Raw genomic sequence first — 27,352 nt, forward strand, 5'->3', positions numbered from 1 at the left:
TATTTTGTGAGTGGTAACAGCTAATTCAGATCCCATCATTTTATATATGTAGTTGGGGTTATGTTTTCCAATATGTATTACTTTGTGTTTATCAACACTGAAGTTCATCTGCCATTTTTTTGCCCAGTCACCCAGTTTTGTGAGATCCCTTTGTAGCTTTTCGCAGTCTGCTTTGGACTTAACTATCTTGAATAGTTTTGTATCATCTGCAAATTTTGCCACCTCTCTGTTTACCTCTTTTTCCAGATCATTTATGAATATGTTGAATAGTATTGATCCCACTCCAGACCCCTGGGACACACCACTATTTACTTCTCTCCATTCTGAAAAATTAACCATTTATTCCTACCCTTAGTTTCCCATCTTTTAACTAGTTACCGATCCATGAGAGGACCTTCCCTCTTATCCCATGACAGCTTACTTTGCTTGAGAGCCTGTGGTGAGGCTAGAGTGGTCTGAGTAGAGTAAACTGAGTCAAGTAAACTACAGTAGTCTGATAAAAGAAAGAAATCTGTTTTCATGGTATTTTTCATTTGCAAGAAGTAGAGATGAGAATAACATACTCCTTTTATTCAGTCAATTAACTCGATAAATCGATTTTGGAATTCTGTTGGAGTTCAATTAACCATTAAGTTAATAAACTATTTCCATGCCAATGTCATGTTAGGGAAAATATACCAATTATACCACAAGCATACCAGTTATATAGCAATATACCTCAGCTTTATGCAATGGCAAAAATCCCAATTTACATTATACAAGGATGTGGCAATGTATCCTGTTTATACGGTAAGGAGCACCAAGAGGCATACTAGCTGCAAAAGCCTGTCATGAAGTGAATTTCAGCATTGAGAAAAATGCACTATATCCCACAATAATCCCAGAGATACCTCAGTCTGATTGCAGTAGACATGTCTAAAGGTTACTCTAGATATAGCAAAATAGAAACTTATTGCAATATAGCAGCCTAGCATCGTTATAGCAACATCATTAATGGCAGAGAACTCTATGAGCATCTTGAAACTCCTTTGGGACTTTTACAAGTGAAGCTTCTCCTTAGTGTATTGGCTAATTGCTTATCCATAATTTTGAGATAAAGCATGCTGCCTTCTTAAACCCATTCACTGCAGCATGCAATGGCTGCAGACAAATGATTTTATGGCAGTGTCTGTGTTCTGGGGCACATCTTGCTCCAGGCTTTTCAATGTACAGCAATCAAAAAAGCTTTTCATACCTGAGCCATTCTTTTTTGGTGACAAATCTGAGGAACTGCCCCAGATTGATGTGTCATTAGAGGAGGTTTTGGAACAAATTGATAAATTAAACAGTAATAAGTCACCATGACCAGATGGTCTTTACCCAAGAGTTCTGAAGGAACTCAAATGTGAAATTACAAAACTACTAACTGTGGTATGTAACCTACCATTTAAATCAGCTTATGTACCAGATGACTGTAGGATAGCAAATGTGATGCCAATTTTTAAAAAAGGCTCCACTGGTGATCCCGGCAAATACAGGCTGATGCACCTGACTTCAGTACCGGGAAAACTGATTGAAACTATGGTAAAGAACAGAATTATAAGACACATAGATGAACACAATTTATTGGGGGAAAAGTGAACATGGTTTTTGAAAAGCGATATTATGCTTCACCAATCTACTAGAATTCTTTGAGGGGGGTCAAAAAGCATGTGGACAAAGGGGATCCAGCAGATATAGTGTACTTGGACTTTCAGAAAGCCTTTCATAAGGACCCACGCCAAAGTCTCTTAAGCAAATTAAACTATCGTGGGATAAGAGGGAAGGTCCTCCCATGGATCGGTAACCGGTTAAAAGATAGGAAACAAAGGTCTATACTGGGACCAATCCTATTCAACATATTCATAAATGATCTGGAAAAAGGGGTAAACAGTTACCAAGGGATCTCACAAAACTGGGTGACTGGGCAACAAAATGGCAGATGAAATTCAGTGTTTATAAATGCAAAATAGTGCACATTGGAAAACACAATCCTAATTATACATACAAAACGATGGGGTTTAAATTAGCTGTTGCTACTCAAGAAAGAGATCTTGGAATCATTGTGGAAGGGGCAGAGCTGGCAGGCTAGCCTCCACAAAAGGGGGGAATTAGCTTCCGCCCATGAGGAAAAGTATAGATAGTAAGACCGAAAATAAAATATTGCCTCTATATAAATCCATGGTACACCCACATCTTGAATACTGCAGGCAGATCTGGTCGCCCCATCCCAAAAAAGATATATTGGAATTGGAAAAGGTTTAGAAAAGGGCAACAAAAATTATTAGGGGTATGGAATGGCTTCCATATGAGGAGAGATTCATAAGACCAGGACTTTAAAGCTTGGAAAAGAGACGACTAAAGGAGGATATGGTAGAGGTCTATAAAATCATGACCGGGTATGGAGAAAGTAAATAAGGAAGTGTTATTTACTCCTTGTCATAACACAAGAACTAGGGGTCACCAAATGAAATTAATAGGCAGCAGGTTTAAAACAAACAAAAGGAAGTATTTCTTCACACAATGCACAGTCAACCTGTGGAACTCTTTGCCAGAGGACGTTGTGAAGGCCAAGACTATAACAGGGTTCAGAAAAGAACTAGATGAGTTCATGGAGGATAGGTCCATCAATGGCTATTAGCCTGGTTGGGCAAGGATACAAAACCATGCTCTGAAGTGTCCCTAGCCTTTGTTTGCCAGAAGCTGGTTATGGGCGACGGGGGATGGATCACTTGATGATTACTTGTTCTGTTCATTCCCTCTGAAGCACTTGGTATTGACCACTGTCAGAAGACAAAAAGAAAAGGAGTACTTGTGGCACCTTAGAGACGAACAAATTTATTTGAGCATAAGTTTTTGTGAGCTACAGCTAAGTGAACTGTAGCTCACAGAAGCTTATGCTTAAATAAATTTGTTCGTCTCTAAGGTGCCACAAGTACTCCTTTTCTTTTTGCGGATACAGACTAACACGGCTACTACTCTGAAACCTGTCAGAAGACAGGATACTGGGCTAGATGGACCATTGTTCTGACCCAATGTAGCTGTTCTTATGTTCTTATGCAGATGTATGACATGTCAAATGGCTTCTCAAACCTTTCTATATGCAAATAAATGATTTATCTGAAATCTCCTTGCTTCACCAATGAATTGCCTCAAGGCCAGCGTGGAGCTGAGCAAAGTACCATATAGGCAATAGCAGTGTCAAGTTGATGGAAACACCTGGGGCTGGATTCACTCTGGAACTTAGGCAGTGCAATTCTCAGTATTGTAACACTGAACTTGTAGGCACTTAGCCACTCAGTGGAATTGACAGCTGGGAGTTAGGGGCCTTGGCTCCCTGTAAAATCCACGGGAAGTATTACATGCCAAAGAATGAGATCCACAAAGTCAACATGCTTTTTTAGGGAGCCCCCTAAGCTATCCAACAGAGAGTGTCCCAGCCACTGGGCTATAGGGCATTCTGGGGCAGGTTTTTCCTCAGCCTCTCCTGGGGTTGAAACCATTCAACTTTTTATAAATAATCACTAGAGCAGGGATACTGGAACTTGGGTCTCTCACCTGTGAAGGGAGTGCCTTTAATCACTAGGCTAGAACATCAGTCTCTCTCTGGACCAATGCATATTTAATTATTTATATGTAATAGAACAGCTTCAACAGGAGAGACTAAGAGAGCCCTCCTCAGAATACCCCATAGCCCTCTCTTAGGAAGTGGGAGAGGAAAGTTGAAATTCTCTCTCTACTCCTGGAAGAATTCTGCACCCCTACAGGGGTGCAGAATTCATACCTTCTGCAGAAAAATGGGGGAGCCAAGAAATCTGTGGGGAACACATGCCCCTTCCCCACGTCTGCTGGGAGCAGCTGGCAGCAGAGAGTAGATCATTGCGGGCAGAAGGAGGGAGGCTGGGCGGGCGTCCGTGGAGAGACATTAAGGGGGTGGGGTTGGGCGCATGTCTGCGTGTGAAGGAGTGAGAGAGACTCCTTCCCTCCCCCTCGCTCGCTGGTGCTGCATCCCGCGCTGGAAGGCGTAGGGCTGCCTGAAGCAGGCACTATCCCTGAGGCAGAGCAGGAATGTAACAACTAAGCAGGCCGGCTGCTAATGTTCCCATTGTTAGTTAACTGTTCCCATTCTAAGTCAATTAAGGCTCCTTTACTTTGCCAGAATGGTGTAAAGGAGCCTTATTGTAAATGACAGGACAGGACTCCTCAGCTAGGAAGGTCTGTCTGCTGTCTCGCTTTTTTCCTGTGCCCGAGAGCCACATTGGGGTTAGATTACAGCTCAGGATCTATTTTACTTATCCATTTTAAAAATGTTTGACTTTCATGTGTGAAAGTCTGAGCAATTTAAAGCAACATTCTACTTTACAGAACACCAAACACCAAAATAAAAGTAATGTAATTTAAGTGAAAATCCAGGATTATAACTGGAATGTAGGGTCTTGGTTACCAAGTATTTGTAACTTAACTTTGATGTGTTTAGGAAATGCTGAACAGTTATTGTGATTTTTTTTCCTGTATGGTAGTTTAAATCAATTACTAAAATAAGTGAAACTGGTATGATTATATTGAATTATTTTGACAAATAAAATATGCAGAATTTTGGATTTTTTGGTGCAGAATTCCCCAGGAGCATCTCTCCACATCAAGCAGAGAGAGGAATTGAACCTAGGGCTCTCACATCCTGCATGAAGTGCCCTGATGACTGGGCTAAAAGTTATAATGGGGCAGGGGACTCACCACTTCTTTTTACTCCAGCCATTTTGGGTAGGCTTAGGTATGCTCTGAGACCACCTACCGGATTGCACCTAGTTTGAGAAGAAGGAGGAGGATTATTTATTATTAATAGCCAAGATTATTACAGTCGTGCTTAAAGGGTCAACCAAGAATAGGGCCTACTTGTGCTATGCACTGTATAAACATAAAGTAGAGGATGGTCTGTGCCCCAAAGAACTTACAATCTAAATAGACACAACAGACACAGGCTAGGGCCAGAAAAACAAGCCGAGTGAGCCATGTGATGGTAGCAAATAGCATGTTTGTTCCACTTTGGGCTGGGGGAATTTACTTAGTAGTGGATCAGCTAAATGGGTAAATGGAAAGAAAAGGCAAGGAGGGGCAAAGGGGACAGGATCGGGGGGAATAGGCTGAGAAGCACAGGTGTGGAGTGACACTAAGGCAAAGAAATTGTAAGAGAAGAGTAGGGTTGGAGCCAACAGCCAAATCAGCACAGGGCAGAGAAAGTCAGAGAACTTTCTACAGTTTTGACTAGAATGTCCTAAGGTGAAAAGGGGGGCTTAGGTTTGAGATAGGTGCCCAGGTGCCCGTGCTGAGGCAGCTGTGCCCATGCCCAACAACACAAACTTAGGTGCCTAGGGAACTTTAATGGTGGAAATTTAAGCATGTAGGGACTTTAGGTGCCTAAAGAGTTAGGCAGCAGCTGAGAAGGGTTTTTGAGGATCTCAGTGGAGCTTATATGTTGGATTTAGGAACCTAAAGTGACATCTAGACATCTAAGTCCTTTTGGGCCTCTGTTCCCAGATACCTTTGTGGATGACATAAAGGTGTCCAAGAATGGGACAACTCTTCAGACTTTATGGAATTGCTCCAGAACATGCCTATAAATATTTAAAATGATGTGTTCTCTGTTCCCAAAGAGAGTGCTGGCTCTTCAGGACATCCCAAGACTGGGAAAATGCTTTAAGCAAAGACAGCAAACAAACTAAAAAATAACCCAGGTCCCTGGTCAGCTGTCTGATGTAATCTGGGTTGCCTCAAGCTAGTAGCGCACCCCCAAGTGCAAGTAGTGCACCAGATAATTTAGAAGAAAGAGAGCCCCTCTGTCACCCCAACCTGAAGAGCCTGATGGCGGGAGTTAGACCAGCCAGCTGTTCCTCAAAGGAAAGGCAAGAGGGCCAGCTAGATGCTCCCCAAAGACACCACCAAGTAAACAGGAAGGAGAACCTGGGGGATGTTGGGAAGAGAAGGGTCTCTGGAAAAGAGAGAAAAGGTGAGAAATCTCTGAGAAGGGAGGGAGCTAAATAGGTTGATATTTAAAATCACAGGATATTAGGATTCCAATATCTGAATGTGATTTTATTAGCCTATATGCCTGTGACATTGCTTCAGAGATGACAAGTAGCAGACCATAGATATGTGGAGCAGGTGGCTGCATATCTCAAAATATTTGCAATTGTACATGTCTGTCCAGTCATATTAGCAAGTCTTCTCAAGCACCTAAAATTCAGATCTGGCACTAAATCTTTTCTTTGTTCTCCCAGCGTAAAGGCAGAAAGGGGGTGTTGAGGGTGGAGTTCACACTCTTATCTTCAAGGAGCCAGAAGTCCACAGTGAAGCCTCTATGTAACTGTTATCCTAGCCTCTCTGCACCTTCTACATGGAGATTCCCAACCACTGGATCCTGATAAGTCAAGATTCAGTAACCTTTTTCCAGTCCATCCTAGTGGTTCCTACTGGACAAGGCCCTTCAAAGTCAGCACAGAACCTCCCTTCAGTGCACAGGATTCCCAGATATCCCATCTTTGCAGCCATGTTACCTGCATCCATCCCGCTGCAGAGATGTGTTCTGTACTATAAATCCCATTAATCCCTTGAAATCACGGTAAAATAAAGAATAGTGAAGAAAGACAAGAATGGGGTTTTCATGACAAGTTATAATGAGTAGCTGGTTTTTGTTTTTAGAATTATAATGAATAAAGACAATCCTATTTATTATTTAAATCTTTCTTAATTTTAAATGAGCAGTCCTAGTGATAATTACCATGTTGTGCTTTGGTCACGTTTCTGTTTTCTTTATTTTTAACCATTTTATAACATTTTTAAATTTTTAAACGTTCAGTGAATTTTCATCTGTGATAGGTTACTGGCCTAGCGGATGGTGGGGAGGGGAGAGCATCAAGTGTAATGTATCAATTTTAGTAAGTCTTTTGACACAGACCCACATGACATTCTCATAAGCAAACTAGGAAAATGTAGTCTAGATGAAATTTCTATAAGGTGGGTCCACACCTGGTTGAAAGACTGTGCTCAAAAATTGGTTATCAAGGGCTTGCTGTCTAACGGGGAGGGACTAACTAGTGGGGTACCACAGGGGTCAGTCCTGGGTCCAGTACTATTGAATAGCTTCATTAATGACTTGGATAATGGAGTGGAGAGTATGCTTATAAAATTTGCAGGTGACACCAAGCTGGGAAGGGTTACAAGCAATTTGAAGGACAGGATTATAAATTTAAAATGACCTTGACAATTTGCAGAAAGGGTCTGAAATCAGCAAGATGAAATTCAATAAAGACAAGTACAAAATACTTCACTTAGGAAGGTAAAATCAAATACACAACTATGAAATGGGGAATAACTGGCTAGATGGTCATACTGCTGAAAAGGACCTGATAATTGTAGTGAATCACACATTGAACATGAGTCAACAATGTGATGCATTTGCAAAAACTTCTGGGTGTGTTAACAGGAGTGTTGCATGTAAGACATGGGAGATAATTGTCCTGTCTGCTCAGCACTGGTGAGGCCTCAGCTGGAGTATTTTGTCCAATTCTGGGCACCACGCTTTAGGAAAGATGAGGCCAAATTGGAGGGAGTCCAGAGGAGAGAAACAAAAAGTATAAAAGGTGTAGAAAACCTGATCTATGAGGAAGGATTAAAAAAATTTGACATGTTTAGTCTTGAGAGACAATAACAGAGGGGGAGGGGGGAACCTGTTAACAGTTTTCAAATAGGTTAAGGGCTGTTATAAAGAGGATGGTGATCAGTTCTCCATGTCCACTGAAAGTAGAATAAGAAGTAATGAGCTTAATCTGCAGCAAGGGAAATTTAGGTTAGATATAAGGAAAACATTTCTAATTCTAAGGGTAATTAAGATCTGGATTAGGCTTCCAAGGGAGGCTGTGGAATCTTCCAAGGGAGGTTTATAAGACCAGGTGGATGAACACCTGTCAGGGATGGCCTAGGTTTATTTGGTCCTGCCTCAGTACGTCAGCCTGGACTGGATGACATCTTGACGTCCCTTTAAAAATTATTTGAAAATAGGGCAATTTCTATGGTGTGGAAAGGGACTTTGCTGTCATACTGCTTCAGCTGGCTTTCCAGTAACTCCACTAAAAAATGCTTCCACACACTCATGGTCAGGAACAGTTTCCTGATGAATAAAACTTAAAGAGCTTAATGTGGTAAAATTGGGGATGATGGGATAATTTCCATCCCAGAATACTGAAAGAGCTGGCACATGAGACTGCTGGTCCGGTAGCAAGGATTTTTAATAAATCTATCTGTTTTGGGGTAATACCATATGACTGAAGAATAGCTAACGTCACCCTATATTTAAAAAGGGGAAAAAATGATCCAGGCAATTACAGACCTATTATTCTGACCTCAATAACATGCAAGGCTTTAGAAGAAATTGGTAAGGAAAGAATAATTAAATTAATAGAAGAAAACATTATGTAGTGCAATATGGGCTTATCAAGGTAGATCATGCCAGACTAACCTATTTTCCTTCTTTGTGAAAATAACTGATATTTATTTAAGGGAGGTGCAGTAGATCTAATATATTTGAAATTTAGTAAAGCGTTTGATGCGATAACACATGGAAAATTATTAGTTACATTAGAAAAGATGGGGATTAGTACAAGAATTGTGAAGTGGATAAGAAACTGGGAGAATAACATGAGGGGGAAAGCAGTCTAGGAGAGCTGGTTGTATTTTAAAGAATCCTTATTGAGGTTACAGGGACAAACCATCCGAATGTGTAGAAAGAATGGTAAATATGGCAGGTGACCAGCTTGGCTTAACAGTGAAATCCTTGCTGATCGTAAACACAAAAAAGAAGCTTACAAGAAGTGGAAGATTGGACAGATGACCAGGGAGGAATATAAAAATATTGCTCAGGCATGCAGGAGTGAAATCAGGAAGGCCAAATCACACTTGGAGTTGCAGCTAGCAAGAGATGTTAAGAGTAACAAGAAGGGTTTCTTCAGGTATGTTAGCAACAAGAAGAAAGTCAAGGAAAGTGTGAGCCCCTTACTGAATAAGGGAGGCAACCTAGTGACAGAGTATGTGGAAAAAGCTAATGAACTCAATGCTTTTTTTGCCTCTGTTCTCACGAACAAGGTCAGCTCCCAGACTACTGCACTGGGCAGCAGAGCATGGGGAGGAGGCGACCAGCCCTCTATGGAGGAAGAAGTGCTTCGGGACTATTTAGAAAAGCTGGACGAGCACTAGTCCATGGGGCCAGATGCGCTGCATCCGAGAGTGCTAAAGGAATTGGTGGATGTGATTGCAGAGCCATTGGCCATTATCTTTGAAAATTCATGGCGATCGGGGGAGGTCCCGGATGACTGGAAAAAGGCTAATGTAGTGCCCATCTTTAAAAAAGGGCAGAAGGAGGATCTGGGGAACTACAGGCCAGTCAGTCTCACCTCAATCCCTGGAAAAATCATGGAGCAGGTCCCCAGGGAATCAATTCTGAAGCACTTAGGGGAGAGGAAAGTGATCAGGAACAGTCAGCATGGATTCATCATGGGCAAGTCATGCCTGACTAATGTAATTGCCTTCTATGACGAGATAACTGCCTCTGTGGATGAGGGGAAAGCAGTGGACATGTTATTCCTTGACTTTAGCAAAGCTTTTGATACGGTCTCCCACAGTATTCTTGCAGCAAGTCAAAGAAGTATGGGCTAGATGAATGGACTATAAGGTGGATAGAAAGCTGGCTAGATCATTGGGCTCAATGGGTAGTGATCAATGGCTCCATGTCTAGTTGGCAGCTGGTATCAAGCGGAATGCCCCAAGGGTAGGTCCTGGGGCTGGTTTTGTTCAATATCTTCATTAATGATCTGCAGCATGGCGTGGACTGCACCCTCAGCAAGTTTGCAGATGATACTAAACTGGGAGGAGTGGTAGATACGCTGGAGGGTAGGGATAGGATACAGAGGGACCTAGACAAATGGGAGGATTGGGCCAAAAGAAATCTGATGAGGTTCAACAAGGATAAGTGCAGAGTCCTGCACTTAGGATGGAAGACTCCCATGCACTGCTACAGACTAAGGACTGAATGGCTAGGCAGCAGTTCTGCAGAAAAGGACATAGGGGTTACTATGGACGAGAAGCTGGATATGAGTCGACAGTGTGCCGTTGTTGCTAAGAAGGCTAACGGCATTTTGGGCTGTATAAGTAGGGGCATTGCCAGCAGATCGAGGGTTGTGATTGTTCCCCTCTATTCGACATTGGTGAGGCCGCATCTGGAGTACTGGGCCCCACACTACAAGAAGGATGAGGAAAAAGTGGAGGGCAACAAAAATAGTTAGGGGACTGGAACACATGACTTATGAGGAGAGGCTGAGGGAACTGGGATTGTTCAGTCTGTAGAAGAGAAGAATGAGGGGGGATTTGTTAGCTACTTTCAACTACCTGAAAGGGGGTTCCAAAGAGGATGGATCTAGACTATTCTCAGTGGTAGCGGATGACAGAACAAGGAGTAATGGTCTCAAGTTGCAGTGGGGGAGGTTTAGGCTGGATATTAGGAAAAACTTTTTCACTAGTAGGGTGGTGAAGCACTGGAATGGGTTACCTAGGAAGGTGGTGGAGTCTCCTTCCTTTGAGGTTTTTAAGGTCAGGCTTGACAAAGCCCTGGCTGGGATGATTTAGTTGGGGATCAGTCCTGCTTTGAGCAGGGGGTTGGACAAGATGATCTCCTGAGGTCCCTTCCAACCCTGATAGTCTATGATTCTATGATTCTATCAATTCTGAGGAGGATCATGATATTATACAGAAAGATCTGGTTTATCATGAAGACTGGAGTAACAGAAATGCGATGAAATTCAATCGTACAAAGTACAGCGTCACGCACTTACAGTCTAATAATGAAAATTTCTGCTACAAGCTGGGGGCTTGTCAGTAGGAATTGACAAAGGAAGAGAGAGACCTGGGTGTGTGGGTCGATCACAGGATGACTATGAACCACTAGTGTGATACAGGTGTGAAAAAAGCAAATGCAATCCTAGGATGTTTTAGGCAAGACATTTCCAGTAGAGATAGAGAAGTATTAATGCCATTGTACAAGGCAATAGTAAGACCTCATTTGAAATACTGTGAACAATTCTGGTCACTCATGTTCAAGACGGATATTAATTTAAGTTGGAACAGGTGCAGAGAAGAGCTACAAGGATGATCAGGGGTATAGAGGACCTATCTTATAAGAGGAGACTGGAAGAACTTGGCTTGTTTAGCCTACCAAAATGAAGGTTGAGAGGGATATGATTGCTCTCTATAAATACAATAAAAACAACTAGCTATGGCTCTATACGATCAGAGCTCTTTCAAACATTCCTATCCACAGCTGCAATACAGGAAGGAATCCTTTTCCAACATCTGTACCTGTGCCACTTCTTCCATAGAAGGTTGAGGAGTGGATGATTTATTTTTAATGTAAATATATGGCTAATGGACTGGCTACCGGGAAAAATGTGTCTCTTAAATAATTTCAGAGGAAAGAGGCCACTTTCCCACTCTAGGCTACAGTGGCCTTGATGGACTTGAGTGAGATAATATATTCTTACAATAATCACCCGGTGTGGAACGCCAGGCAATACCATGCTCAGGGAGTATTGTATCATAAACAGAACGATTACGACAGGTCGAAGATTCCAGACAGCTGTTACATTGCCATGCCACAGCAATTAGCCGCCTGAAATCTCAGAAAAGCTCCCATGCAAGGAAACCATGTAAAAAATCACCGATGGCTACACGACTGGAAATGTGGTGCACATAGCTTGAAATACTTGATGAGGACACCAAATTGCACATTCACATTGCTGAACACCTTCCAGCAGGCACAAAGGAGGATTGTTCGACCTGAAGATGTTTAAATTGCCACCACACAAGAGTTGGCAGGTTAAAAGTCAACATGCAGAAGTGCGACTATTCAAATGACCCAGGTACATTTGACTGCAGTGAAATACAAACTATGGAACGTCTGTTGATCTAACAGCTCCTGAAGAAGCTATGCACCGTGGAAAATCTTGCCAGGGCTACAGACCAGGACATATCATGTATCCAACGTGGGTAAAAACTACGATTCTGGTGCAAGGACATGAGAAGAAGGGTGACCCTCGTCAATCATGTATAGGATCAACATGAGTATTTAGTTTGAGTAACTCAGGGATCAAGTGCTCAAAACAGTGTAGGGTACAATTTTTGTGGTACAGCTAATTATTTTCTTTTAGTTTCTAATAGTTTTATTTGTTTTCTTAGTAGTGTGCAGAGGTAAGTTTTTTACCATGGATAATTTTTGCTTGTGTTCTTACAGACTGTAGGAAAATGTAGAAACAACCCACTCAAATTCTCCTAGTTTCTGTGCCACCTTTTGCACCTTTGATGTTAATAGATCAGTCTTGCTATTCTATGATGTGCTGCTTGCATTGATGCTCTTAATTTTGTCATTCATTTCCTGCTATAAAGAGAAAACCTTTGAATCTTGTTAGTTTTTGATTGAGTCTTAAGTCAGATGCAGGAGTTAATAAAGAAGGCAAGCCTAGAATCTCAACTGAGTGATGCTGACCACTATATGATAAGGTCTAATATTAAAAAAATAGGAAAATGGATAACCACAAGTTATAGGGAAAAGTAAGAATTTTTAAAACCATAGACTCTGCCTCAAGGCTATTTGAGAATTCTGTATTTCAGATATTGATGGTTTGAATGCTTATGATCAAAAAGTAAAAGGAAGAGAGTAAAATGGTAAGTTTAAGTGGAGAAGTGCACAAGTTTATTAATAGCAAGAAAGCTTATGTCAAATAGAAAATTCCTGTCAAACACTAACAGTAGACTGAAACAAACATACACCATATAAGGTACAAGTTCAAAATACTGTGGCAATAGGGATGATATGAAGAATAGATAGCCAGAGATATTAAGGTACTGTATCAAATTATTTATGTGAGAAACAATAGGTCTGTGTATGTAATTGTAAACCCAGGTTACCTATCGAAAGGTGGGACCCAAATATTCTAGCTCCTATAGAATTTGGCAATAAATTCATGGGTTATGTTTTCAAATAAGAGTATTGATGAGTTATTAATTCACAATAAGATTCAGATATCAAATTCCCAGTTGCTCTTTTAACTACTCTGCTCATCAAGGGTGTGAATCTGCCATCCTTACTCCCTCTGAGAAATACCTCATTCAGCAAGCAATCCTATTTGTTTAAATGGACTACTTGAGCAGAAGGGTACTATTCAGCATGAGTAAAGGTGGTAATTTGACTCCAAACCAGTATTTAATTTTACCAATCTGGGATTAGAAAAGATGTTCATTCTAAAGTAGAATAGTTTGCTACTTATGAAAATTAGTATTGAATGATGACTTAATAGACACATTGTCCAATGTAACTTTGTATTTCTCTAAAAGTTCAAAAATGTTTCTTTTTATACGAATATAGATCAAATCTGGCACTCTGCTTTAAGAATTCATACTCCTTATGTGTATTTATTTTCTTTGAATCATTTTCTGTGGTATCTTGAATATAAATATAGCAACAACAAGAAAGGGAAACAGTTACATTATTGAGAAGATGTGAACTGACATAAACAACCCTACTTGTTTGTTTCTCTGCAGATAGAAAGGAAGTGAAGGTGGGAGAGTATAATGCTGTAGCTGATACACTGGAAATAATCAACAACACCATCAGGTTCCAAGGTAGGACAGGAAATGGAAAAAATGCACAACAGTGATATGGATTGCTATATAGTTCAGACTTCATGCTTTATACAGACACGTTTTATTATTCTGTTACTGAAAAAAATGGTTATAAAATCATATGCTGAGGGGATTAGGGCCAGTCTATCATGCTTGATATTTTATTATGTCACGCAAGCTCTTAAAAGCTACAAAAGGAGAGTTCTAAATAGAAAGTAGCAACATTCTGAATGATTATATTGTGTTAGTATTTCTCATTTCGACATCTTGTGCTAATCATAAATGATCTGTGAAAATGGATATTCTTCATTATTTCAGTGGGTTTCAGAATATGTTTTCTCTTTCATGTTCACAAATCCAAAATGCTTTAATTTCATTCCTATGTCACCTCCAACAATCAGTCTCACTAACATGATGTGAGAAAGAGGAGGTTACATTTCTCTTAGTCTTTGTAACTTCATGAAGATGCCAGTTGTCATTTTATTGTCTTCAGTAAACTTACAGAAATGAATAAGGGGTCTCTTTTTTCACACAGATAATAGTTGTGTGCATGTATAACTAGGTACAGATACAACAAGTAGTCTGGTGGCACCTTAAAGACTAAGGTGCCACTGGACTCCTTGTTGTTTTTGTGGACACAGACTAACACGGCTACCCCCTGATAGGTACAGATAAAGGGCCAGATCTCGGGCCCTGCTAAAATTTCTTTATGCTGGTCTGGCAGCACAAAGCAGCATTAAACTCGTTTTAAAGGATCCATTAAAGATTCCCCCAGCATGAGGGATTGCTTGGGTGATACAGAACTGCCACACCCTTCTTTTCCCAGCACCCCAGCAGAAGCTGTGTGGCCAAGGTGTCCCTATATCCGTGCAATCCCTGGCTACTGGAATGGCCCTTTATGGCTTTTGGGAAGCTGGTGCTACTTTCTGTCTCAGAAAATCAGGAGTACAGGATCTGGCCCAAAGCTTTTGTATAGAATGCATACAGTATAAACAATCATAAAGTTAACAGCTATTAAATTGCATTTCCATTCTGCATATGTGAAAAATAAATCTTATAGGACCATTGGTTGTTTCAGTTTAATACTGATACAAATACCCAATGTGCTCTATGCAGTCATTTAGTTACTGTAGATTTTGAGGATGGTGTCCTTTAATGTAAGCCTCTCTCATTCAGATATGTTCTTTATTGTATTTTTGTCTTATTGCCTGCTTAGTTTTGTGAAGAACATCGCCCTTCGGGTAAATATATAACTCCTGAATTAAAGTTCTGCAAAAGATTTGCAGTCTGAGGGGGGAATTCTCAGGTGTGTTGCTCCAGCCCAGCTAGTATAAAATGGCTGCAAAGTAGTCATAAGGCCCCTACAGGGCATATCCCCAGTATAGGGTTTCAGAGGTAGTACTCAGAGGTAGTGCAGAGCAGGCATAGACCTTTGCAGCAGTTGCCCGCACAGGTGTGTTCCAGGGGTGAGTTGGCAAGAGATAGAGCATGAACTGATCATTACTGTGCCCCAGGTATTCTACAATGGTGCAGCAGCCTACTGGGGCCATTTCACATAGGACACAAGTTAGGGTAACCTTCAGGGCTGTTCTCACCTGAGTTGAGGTGGGATCCTAGAAGCCCTGGGAAAGGGGAGACACGGGCTGCGCCCCCCTTCAGCTCCTGAGCCAGGCTCAGCACTGGTGCAAGGATGATTCTGCCAAGGGAGTGCTCCCAGGATCCACTCCCTGATGGGTTAGGCATAGCATCACAGGATACAAGACCAACCAGCTGCTTCTATAAAAGCTCTCATATAATATCTACACCACTTGATCAGCTCAATACTGGTGGCCCATTGGGAAATGTATTCAGTGTTTTAAAATATTTTTCCAAGTTAATTTTCTTATGAAATCATAGAAATATATCTGTATGCTTCATGCTTGTTTTTTTTAAACTGTCTTGAAACAGTTTAGGGAGTAATGATGGTTTATCCTGTAAGAAATTTGATGGGATGTGCCAACTGTGTCTTTGGGGGGGGGAGGGTTTCAACCCCCTCCCCCCTTATGCCCTTCTTTTTTAAGTCAGCAGTTAGAAGTGTGGTTATGGTAGAATAGTGTGTTAATCCATCTCTAACCCTATCTACTAAATGAAAACAACCACGTTTCACAAAAGTTGACAAACTCAGTTGTGGCTAAACAGGATTAAGAGTTTGCTGCACCCTGCGTGGGCAGGTTTCAACCATTGAGACTGTTTTAAAAGATGAAGGCCTATGGGAGGAAGAATAGTCTTGTGACTGGGACTCAGGAAAGTTGGGTTCAACTCTTGGTTGTGTTTTGGAGTTGTGGTGTGATATTAGATAGGGTGACCAGATGTCCCGATTTTATAGGGACAGTCCCAATATTTGGGGCTTTTTCTTATATAGGCTCCTTTTACCCCGCACTCCCTGTCCCGATTTTTCATACTTGCTATCTGGTCAGCCTAGATATTAGACAAGGAGCTCAGTGTATCTGAATCTCATTTCCCCATCTGTAAAATAAGGGTATTAAAATTCATTTTGCCCATCCTTCCTCTGTCTTGACTATTTAGATTTAGATAAGTATGTAGGGCAGGGATTGTCCCTGACATTGTGTTTATATGTAAGGCTATGTTTTAGTCATGGGTATTTTTAGTAAAAATCATGGACAGGTCACAGGCAGTAAACACAAATTCAGGGTCTGTGACCTGTCCATGACTTTTACTATACCCCTGGCTAAATCTTGGGCCAGGGGGCTGCAGGTGCTCTGGGTGGGAGTGGTCTGGGGGTGTCGTGGGTGCTGGGGGGTGGCCTGGGACCCCCGCTGGTGCTGTGGGCCGGGGGAGGTGGCAGTGTGTGGCCTGGGACCCCTGCTAGTGCGGGGGAGGGGGGTTGGCGGGGCTTTCAGGCTCCCTACCCAGCTCCACATGTCCCTGCAGCTCCTAGAGGGAGGGAAGGCCAGGGTGGCTCCGCGCGCTGCCTCCGCCTCGAGCTCCGGCTCCGCACCTCTCGTTAGCTGGGAACTGCAGCCAATGGGAGGTCAGGAGTTGCACGGTCACGCCGGCCACTTCCTGGGTAAGCACCGCTCTGCATCCCAACCCCCGACTCAGCCCTCAGGCACCTCCCACACCCAAACTGCTGCTGACCATGTGGCTGCTTGAGTGTTTGGACAGCCCCTGAGCCAGCAGCACTGGCCACTGCAATGGTCACGGAAAGTCACGGAATCCATGACTTCCGTGACAGACACACAGCCTTATTTACACACAGCCTTATTTACATGCAATGGGCTTTTTCACATTTTTATTGTTTTTTTTCAAATACAAATATACAGGATTCATCATAATACACAAAGAAAGAAAGAAAAGGTTAAGATAAAGGGAAGGAAGTGTTAAGATAAAGGGTTAAAGGAAGGTTAAGATAAAGGGAAGGAAGCAAGTGCAAGTTGCAGTGGGGGAGGTTTAGATTGGATATTAGGAAAAACTTTTTCACTAAGAGGGTGGTGAAACACTGGAATGAGTTACCTAGGGAGGTGGTAGAATCTCCTTCCTTAGAGGTTTTTAAGGTCAGGCTTGACAAAGCCCTGGCTGGGATGATTTAACTGGGAATTGGTCCTGCTTTGAGCAGGGGGTTGGACTAGATGACCTTCTGGGGTCCCTTCCAACCCTGATATTCTATGATTCTATGATTCTATGAAGTGAAGCAACATATCTATCTTCAGGGGCTGCATTAATCAATGGGCTTTAAAAAGTCAACCCAAATTGCTTTGAATTTTTTGGGCATTCCCCTTCTGTGGAATGCCAGTCATCCATTAGCTGCAAGGTCAGCCACATCACTGAGCCAGGCATCAATATTTGGTCTGGATCAACCATTTTCATTTTTGCAGGAAGAATTTTTTAGTGACCAAAGCTGCATGTTGGAACCATGCCACCTTGTTACCAATTCACCTCCAGGTATCAGGAACCTATCCAAGAATGAAACTTACTATCACAATCCCCACAAGGACAGAGCAGGGGCAAACTTGAGGCTAAGAATAGCTGAGGAATTCATAGTCAGGTCCAGACCAGGGTTGAAACCAAGGATCAGAGTCCAGATTAGGTTTCCAGGTCTGAGTCAGGAGGCAAAGTCAAGTTAACCTTTCACACTGCCCTCTATGAAATTGACATTGAAACCTTTTCCATTGTGAAGAGATAATCAGGCACGAACCCCTTCTGTGTGGCTTAAGTAATGTGGAGAGCCTTTCACAATCCCTCTGCACACAGATGAATATCAGCTGAAGTGGAAATATAGAGAACTGTTACAGTCTCAAAATTACTCTTTTTCTTAAGCCAGGTAGCCCCCAAATGGCATGGAAGCTGGCTGGGGTTGGGTGTAATGACTTTGACTGACAACCCAATTGTATGTTCTAAAACATAGATTTGAATTTGTTTGCAGTAGAGTTAACACACCTAAGGTCATATTCTTCCCCAAACATAAGGTAGCACAAAGGGGCTGTAACGGCTTGCTGCTGTTTTTGCTCTTTGGTCAATCCTTGCTTGGTGACAAAATATTGGGCCAAATTTTGAAGTACTCACTTCGTTTTAACTTGGGCAAATTGCTAGTGATTTCAGTTGAATAAGGACTTACTGGAACCCTAATAAGGATTTTAGGGTTTGACTAGCTGTAAATAAAAGTAGACTAGGAAAGAATATTCTTAGCCTGTGACTACTTGCGTCATCTCCAATTCAGAAAAGCATTTAAGCATGTGTGTTGCAGTGCTTATTTGTTTTCCTGAATAAGGATGGACTTAAGCACATGCTTAAAGCTTTCTTGAATTGGGACTTTCTCCTTCCAACAGGGTATTATATCATTTCAGAAGTCCAAACTTTTCTTCACTATCTGGTATATCTCCGTTGAAGTAAATGGCTTTACCTCAGGGATGAATATGGCCCACTGTCTTTAGATCTTCTGGGGGTAATAGAAGGGATATATTTTTTCACAAGAATTCAGTCTTTATGTGGGCTTTAGCCAGTTTTTATTCTTGAAATTTTAGGATTGGAGCCTCCAAAGGACAAAACGATTATACAAGAACAGCTGCGCAAGATCTCCTTGCCTCTCTACAGTATTCTTTCAGCACTTACTATCCTAGGAATGATCATGGCCAGTGCTTTTTTGTTCTTTAACATCAAAAACAGAAATCAGAAGTAAGAAATGTACATTATCTTTTTCCTTTTCTTTTTTTTCATATTTAAGTATCACATTTGTGGACACTAAAATCATATGAAGAGAACATCACATCGGGAAGACCATATTTTTAAAATGTTATTTGTTTTAATTGAAGTTACTATACAACAGCTTTGTATTGAAAGATGTTAACTATCCATTCGATCAAATCCTTTTATTCTGTTTGAAAAATTAATCTTTTCCACTGTGTTATTAGCATAAACCCTAGCTAATTAACCAATGTGTAAATTAGGGAGTAGCTTTAGCAGAGAAGATCAAACCCTTAACAATCAATATGCTTACCCAGACTTTTTTGAAAGCACAATTAATTTGCATGTTTCTAGATTTCCAGTGGAATTCCACAAGTGGGGTCGGCCATCTGTTTAATTAATTTTATAGGAAACTGTTCATTATGCTTTGAGTCATCTAACTGTTGTCTTTTTCTATTTAATGCACCGTCTGCGTCTGTCTGTAGGCTAATAAAGATGTCCAGTCCCTACATGAACAACCTTATTATCCTTGGGGGGATGCTTTCCTATGCCTCTATTTTTCTTTTTGGCCTTGATGGATCCTTTGTCTCTGAAAAGACATTTGAGACACTTTGCACAGTAAGTAACTTCAAATTCTCTAGCTTAAGAAGCTCTTGCAAACAGGTTTATGTTTTGTGCAAAAGGGATAATTTTTAGCACATCATATGTATGTTCTCCGTGAATTATTCTGTACGTTTTAACACTGATTCTTTTACTTCTTTTGCCAGGATTTTCACAAATCTGGATCCAAATTCTGAGCAGTCCAGAGCACCTGCATCTGCTGTTGAAGCCAGTGGAACTTGCAGGTGCTCAGAACTTCTCAGGGTTTGGTCCATGGTTCCAGTCTTAAGTGTAACTGCACTTCTAAATTTCGAAATTATATATTTATTGAAAGCTGCCTGTGTAGAGCAGCATCTAATCAGAACTGTGGTCTATTATGATTTTCTGAGCATACATGTTTTCTTTGTCATCAATTAAACATTATTATACATTTCCTGATTGTAGCCTACTACAGAATTTTCTTCCAGTCCTCTCTAGACCCAAAAGAAGTTCATTTTACGCAAGTATTCTAGAACTATTTTCAAGCTTGGTTGTAAACTATTGCAGGCACCAATCCAGCAAATACTGTCACACATGTTTAACTTTACACAAGTGATAGTCCATTGATTTCAGTGGAAAGATGATCTCTAAGATAGCTAGTCCACTTTAGAGTAGGACTAGGATTTTAAACTGAGGACTTGTCTTTATGCAGAGTTTCACAAGTTAAGTAAGGTGTGATTTTAAATTGATCTAGTTAAACCAGTGCAAAAGGCCATGTGGACACTCATTTTGGTTTACTTATAGTCAGGTAGGAACAGGTTTTAGTTAAGCCAAAGTTAGCCACTCTAAAACCAAAATAAAATCATCCACACAGGGGTTTGTAACCAATTAACTAATCTAATTTAATTAAACTGATGGAAGTCCATGTATAGACCAGGCTTGAGTCTACAATTAAACAGGGAACCAATGGAGCTTATTGGTCAGTATTGCCAAGAAAGAGGTCTACTGCATGCTGCAAAATTATGGAGTTTCCAAGTAAGTTACTTTGTCAGCCTCAGGTAGAATGAGTTGCATAAGGTAAGAACATATGTACACTTATGGCAACCACGATTACAGTGCGACTTTTTGATTATAGCTTGTCATGACGTATACGGTAGAAATATTATTTTAACAATTGACCATAAACCTTTATTTAAAATACAAGGAACAAAACTGAGGTACTTTCTTTTGCAGCTGCTATACTGCTGTGATGATATTTTATATTGGTCAGATATCTTTATGACATTCAATATTAATCCTCTTTAGAACATGGGAGGGCAGATGATCTTTCCAGTTTTCCTGTAGACACAGAGGCACCCCAAGCAAAATTCAGAAAATGTCCTTTCTTCAGGAATAAGCTGTACTCTTCAAAGAAGATAGGGCAGGAGATAAGAGGAACATACTTACAAGAAAGGATAAAGGACATTCTTTCCAAAAATAACACAAATGATACTTAAATTATACAAAATCATTGTCATTGAACAAAACCGTAAGATTGTACTCAGCCACCGGTGCCTGAGAATATTACATCTAATGTTTGAATTAAGATGCTTCCAGATAAATCTATAGAAGAAATGAAATATTATGTGACTTTATTTTTCATTGTTCTTTGGTTAGTGAACATTTGCAGAGTATTAGGAAGGTGTTTAGTGTATGTAATATTCACAGAAAGGCTTATCACCTCTTAGAAGTTTCTGAACAAGTCCTGCCCTAAAGTGCACTGATCATCTACTGAGTTTGTTCTGATGGTGTAATGCTGGCAACTTAATATCCTTAAACCAGGAGCTCTGTTAAAATAGGTGGAATCAGTCTCTTTAGTTTAAAATTTCAAGGCAAAAAATGATGTTAAAATGGAGTTATGGATAAGAGTATGTAACCTTAATTTAAGATTAAAGGTTAAAAAAATATGACAGTGATGGTGCAATTATCTCCAGACCAAGCATTATAAACCCAGAAAATTCAGTGTTAAGTTTACATTAAAAATATATGTGAACATGTTAAGTTAAAAAATGCACATTTAAGGCATTCAGACAACTATTGCTTGTTGGAAAAACAGAGACTGAAATTTAAATACTTCAGTAATCAAGTTAATTTCACTGAAATTTTGTTTCAAAAGGGAAAAAAAAAAGTTCCAGTAATGTGAAAACATCCTATTTTGACCTTTTTGGAACAAAATAGTTTGATTTTTTGGCTTTGAAACAACTTTTCAATTTGATTTTTTAAAATTTTATATTGTATATTCCAGTGCAAAATAAAAAATAAAAACCAATAGTGAAACATTTCAATGTTGTCGAAACTCAATGTTTCAGTAGATTGCAAAACAATTTTTTTCAGCATTTTCCATTGCAGACAACTTAAAAGTATTCAGGTTTTTTTTCTCCAATTCAAAATGAAGCCAAAATCTCAAAATCTTTTGTGAAATGGAATTTCTATCCTTTGTCCAGTACTACAGACAATCTTTATTGTGGCCAGTAGTGACAGTGACGCCATGCAATAATCATCTGATTATAATTAAGGCATTTTAGCATTAGATTAGATTAGATTAAACTGTTTCAAGAAACTTTCAGTTTTTTCATATTTTTTCCTCTTGTGGTATCACTGACCTGTAAAGTTAAAACTGTGGGCTTAATTTATAGGCTTGATGCAGGAGTCATTGAGTAAAAATTCTGTGCCCTGTGTTGTGCAGGAGGTCAGACTAGATCATCATAATCTAGCCTTAAAATCAGTGAAGATGAATTAATGAATACTACATTTGTTAAAGAGCATATTTTTAATTAATTTAATTGTAAGCTACTAAATGGATTTATTTGTAAAATCTCAGAAAATATATTCAGTACTCAAAGTGCTGTAAATTTGGAGAGAACATCCTCTATTTTTTCCACAGAAAACAAAGAGGTTCAATCCCTGTGTTCTTTGTAAAACAGAACTGAGTTTTAACAATGGAGTCACAACTCTCATGTGCACAATGGAATTGCCAGCAGTGCCTCAATGCTAAAATATTTCAGTTGCCTAATATCCTTGTGTAATTGCTCTACTTCCTGTTTTTCAAATTCCTGGCCAGACTTTACACTATTATTCTAAACACAGCAAGAAATTAGTTGCAATTTACTGCACTGGTGACTCATTAGCAGCTTTAATTTTTTTAATTTTCAAAGATATTGCTGTGTCTGTTATACACGATCTTAACTAAAGACAGTTTTCATTTATAAGACAAAATGACAAGCAAAACTGATGTATTACATATGGAAAAAAGATCTGTAGAGACTACCAAAGAAAATATTTAAGTAGTTTAAATATCTTATTTCACTGAATAATAAAAGGAGAAGGAAAAAATCTTCAAGCTAGACCATAAATAAAAGGCATTTATCCCCTTCTTGGGGTTTGGCTTTATTGTTTTCTTACATATTCACGATATATAAAGATCAGCTTACCATTTCCCCAAAAACATGACTGTTTCTAGGGGTTTCCAAAACCACGCAGAAACGTTGGAATTGCCCTACTGGATCAGCCAGGTGGTCCATTGTCACAGACTGCCAGGCCCTTTAAGGGGAGTCAGGCTCATCCTGGCCTGTGACCTAGCAGTCAACCCCCAGGTAATTCTGATTTGGTGACTCAGTTACAATTAGTGTTCCCAGCTGGGAAATAGTCCAGGAGACCCATACAGATTGGGAAGAGAACTCAGTGAGAGAGGAGACCCAAGAAAGCAGAGCAAAGCAAGTTCCCACTCTCTGGGCTGGGGCAGGTGAAGGCGGGCTGGAGAAAACCACAGGGATTAAGTTAGGCTCCTGTGGGATGCCCCGAGACCCACCCTGCTCCTCAGGTTTCAGACCTGGAGCTCCAGCCTAAGCAGGAACATCCACATGGCTATTTTTAGCACCATAGCGTAAGCCTTGCAAACCCAACTGTGTGTGTTGCAGAAGTCACCAGAACCCTGCCAGACCAGCAGTGTCTATCTGTACCTAGGACTCACATGTTATATGCAATCAGTAAACATTTTTTGCACCCCACTGTGTCCATGTGCTTCCTTCATATTACGTTTGTGTAAAGAAAAGAAAATACAACATTATCACAATGTGTAAATATTTGCACTCTCTATGGAAATGCCACAATACCTTGAAAGAAAAGTGGAATACCATATAAGAATAGATTATTTAAAAAAGAAACTAAAGAACAGACATTTAAAGCATTTCAAGCTTTTGTGGAGCCAAAAGATGTGACTTGGGGATAATGCAATGGAAGGTGCTGAAATTTGTGAAAAACTACATAAAAACTAGTATAGAAACTAATTCTGTAGCATTCTCCTAAAAAAAAAATCAATTTCAAAGCATTATAATGCAGAGATGTGGCTAAAAATTAACTTGTACAGAGCCTAACCACTAGTTCTTTTCTTGGGGAAGATGGGAAAGTGGTGTATGCTGGGATATACAAGCACACAGCAGAAGCTTTTGAACTTCTTGCACTGGGAATTGGTCCTGCTTTGAGCAGGGGGTTGGACTAGATGACCTTCTGGGGTCCCTTCCAACCCTGATATTCTATGATTCTATGATTCTATGATGAGGAGTCCTTGCCAGTTAGGTAGGGATGGTCCTTGTGTGCTCCTAAAGCTGCTCACAAAGTTCAGGTGATTTGGCTCCCTAGTGCAAATTATTCCTGGTTAGGGCAATCCTAAGGAGCAGTGTTTCTCTGTAGTACAGATTTTATTGTTTTCAGAGGGTGCTGTGCTTGATGGATTTGCTGAATTCTTTTACCACCTGCCCATAACCTACATCTTCATTTATTCTGTTTACAGATATGTGGCAAATGTAGAATCCTGTAATTGTTTTTGGAGGTGGGTGGGTGTGACGTGGTATGACATCATACCCGATAAACTTTTGCTAGCACTGAATGTTTTCAGGCAATTTTTGGATTCATTACAATACCATTTTTATTCTGCAATGTGCTTGTCACAGGAGGATATGGTATATTGCATTTGCTATGTTGAAATTCAAAACTGAACATTAACAAGAGCCCCAGTTCAGCAAAGCACTTAAAGTGTATGATCAACTACTTTGCTGAATAGGGATGCAATTATACATGAGTTTACGATGAGTATATGATCAAGTGCTTTCATGAATTAGGGCCAGTGTTCCTAAACTCAGTTACTGCTTCCATCTTGCTATTTCCTCTTTTGTATGCAAAGTTAATTAAGTACATTCACTATATACTGTACTCAATTTCTGTGTATTTACAATAGGTGGCAAACTGCATTCCATAATGTCAGCTGCAGTGTGATTTAATGTCCTATCTAGAATAGAACAGGCCAAATGTCCTGCAATAAATGTCCAATATGCATGGACTGAAAATTAGCTGAAGGCTAAGCAAAGGGAAATCATAAATAGCACTGAGTACTGAATTGTGAGGAGGTGTCCAGGGCAGTACTGCATAGATTTATAGCATCTTTATTAATGATAATCTGGAAAATAGCAAAACACTACTTCAGTTAAATTTGCAGATACAATCAACTAGGAAGTGTTCCAGAGGATAAGGAGAAATACTTCAAAGAGGCTACCTTTTATTTTTAATCTTACAGTCACTATGGTATCTGAGCACAAGAGAAGCTGGAAATATGGACTGAAATCAAATGTGATGCAAACTGAAAAAATGCAAGCCAGTGGAAAAATAATTGAGAAAACAGCTATCAAATGGTCAAGAGAGTTTTGGAAAGCAGAAATGCCATGAAAGTGTGTGGTGCCTAGATACTAAACTAATGCGCACATTGGAAATAATTAAGATAGAATACTAAATCTAATAATATATGGACTTTCGTACCACCTTCAATTGGAGGATATTTCAAAGTGCCTTACAAACAATTAGTTAAGCTTAGCAATGCCCTGTGAGCTTGGTACTGGGCTCATTGTGGGCTGAGAAGGCTAATGTGTCCCTAAGGGTGGGTCTGATCCCAGCTTCCCTCAAAATGAGCAGCTGTATGTCCCTCAACCTGTGCAATAGATACACAACCGCCATTAATATCATCTGGGAACATATGAATGGGGAGGGGGCTGTAAAGGAGCCAGTTGTGACTGTCTGATCTAGCCATTCTATACCAGCCTTGGCATAGTTTGCAGCAGTTTTGGGGCTGCTCTAAAGTAGGCCTGCTCTCTTTTCAAACTGATGGGATAAGACCTTCTGCACGTAGCCTGTGTAGGAGCAATTAGCGAAGACTTTATCATGATGCTTCACAATGGCCCACTTAGTCTTGATAGTCCTCCTTGATAGGCAGGGAGAACAAGTTTAGAGCAGGCCTTTTTTACAATTATAAGCAAAACTTGCATATTACCTTTGTAGCATGGGATCCAGATGTTACAAGTAGGATTAATACATGCAGCAACTTGTAAGTCTTTCATAGAGTCTAAACACTAAACACATCTAAACACAACTTTAACACCTCTCTTGAACAATACTAACCTACAGGGGAGCTGGTCTGGTTTCCAGATATGAATTTGTCAGTACTCGGCTAACGCCTACAGCGTCGGCAACAGCTGGCACCAGGTCTGCCAGTGACACATCGAGCACTTCTGAAAATCAGGCCCTGTATTCCTTGGATTCAGTTCAGTTATTACAGGGGACAATAAAGGTCACCTAGCCTCCATATGAGGAAGTTTTTTTGAGTGAAATACTCCAGTCAGAGAGAAACGAATGTGCTATACTTTACAAGATAACTATGTCTATGATATAATTTACATTTTTCTTTACAAAATCTAATGTGTCATCATGTACTCTGGCACAAAGAAACCTAGATATAGGCTATTAAAATTTGGAAAATGTGCCTGGTAAAAAAATTAAATATAAGTACTGCAGCATCTGAACCAGTTGTACATTTTATTGGCTCTTGACATTACCCGCTGAACAATCCGTCCCACATTCAAAACCATTGGGACGTAAGAGCACACATACCTCTGTCTGGTTACTGTATTTCTTATGCTCTCGCCTCTTATGCTTTCCAGTTATTTCTTTATTCTTTCAGCTTTTATATGTGCTTCATTTTCTTTCCCTCAAGTTCAGTTATTTTGACGGGGATTTTCAGTAGAGCCAAAGACTGTATGGCACTGTCAGAGTGACTGGCCCCTGTGAATAGGTAGGTGAATAGTAGGTCAAGTACCCCTGTGCCAGGACAGATGTGCACATTTGGCCAATTAAGAGAGTGGGGCTCCAATTGGGGGCTATCAGAAGCTGGGAGAGACTTAGTGAGTTGGAAGAGACTTGGTGAATCAGAGCTGCCTGAGTAGGAGTCATGGATAGGGGAGAGCTTCTAGAGACTATATGTTTGGAACTTGGGAGAAGGCTGAAGGCAGGAGAGCAGTAAGAGAAGTTTTCTGTCTCCAGGCCAAAGAGCCAGGGCTGAAGAACTGGAAATAGAAGAACCATTAGATGGCTAGGGGGAGTAAGGCATGCTCCTTTGGTAAAAAGATTTCCCAGCAGAGAGTCTGGTGGGGTTCCTGCTGGCAAGACTAGGCTTATACTCCAATAGGAAGAACTGTGGTGGTTGTACTGCTACAAGCACAAGGGAGGACAGCCAGACACTCTGGCTGTGGTCAAAGGTGCTGGTGTGTTATATGTGGGGTGTTGTGGGCTGAGTGAGCTTAACACTGTTTCCAGTGGCATGACACATTATATGTGCTTGGGACTCAGTTGTGGACAACTTGCCCAATATTTTATAAGGAGGGTAGTATTGTGTCAAGAGGGCTTGATGGAGTTACTGGGAACTCTGAAAAAGGAAACGAAGGCAGTTGTGCCTGTCATGCCATGGGAGGCCACTGCAGTTGGGGAGGCCCTATAA

At 40.5% G+C, this 27,352-nt stretch overlaps 1 protein-coding gene across 2 annotated transcripts in view; it reads left to right on the forward strand.

Annotated features, from left to right (window-relative positions):
• The window catches only part of GABBR2 (gamma-aminobutyric acid type B receptor subunit 2), an 842,917-nt gene that overhangs the window by 537,608 nt on the left and 277,957 nt on the right, over window positions 1-27,352 (forward strand). For both annotated transcript variants that reach the window (XM_073332465.1, XM_073332464.1), the window contains exons 9-11: window positions 13,657-13,737; window positions 18,759-18,909; window positions 19,404-19,536. In XM_073332465.1, the coding sequence (XP_073188566.1) occupies window positions 13,657-13,737; window positions 18,759-18,909; window positions 19,404-19,536 (365 nt within the window). The remainder of the gene's footprint in view (window positions 1-13,656; window positions 13,738-18,758; window positions 18,910-19,403; window positions 19,537-27,352) is intronic.

This window comes from Lepidochelys kempii, chromosome 2, assembly GCF_965140265.1.
Source record: "Lepidochelys kempii isolate rLepKem1 chromosome 2, rLepKem1.hap2, whole genome shotgun sequence".
NCBI lineage: Eukaryota > Metazoa > Chordata > Testudines > Cheloniidae > Lepidochelys > Lepidochelys kempii.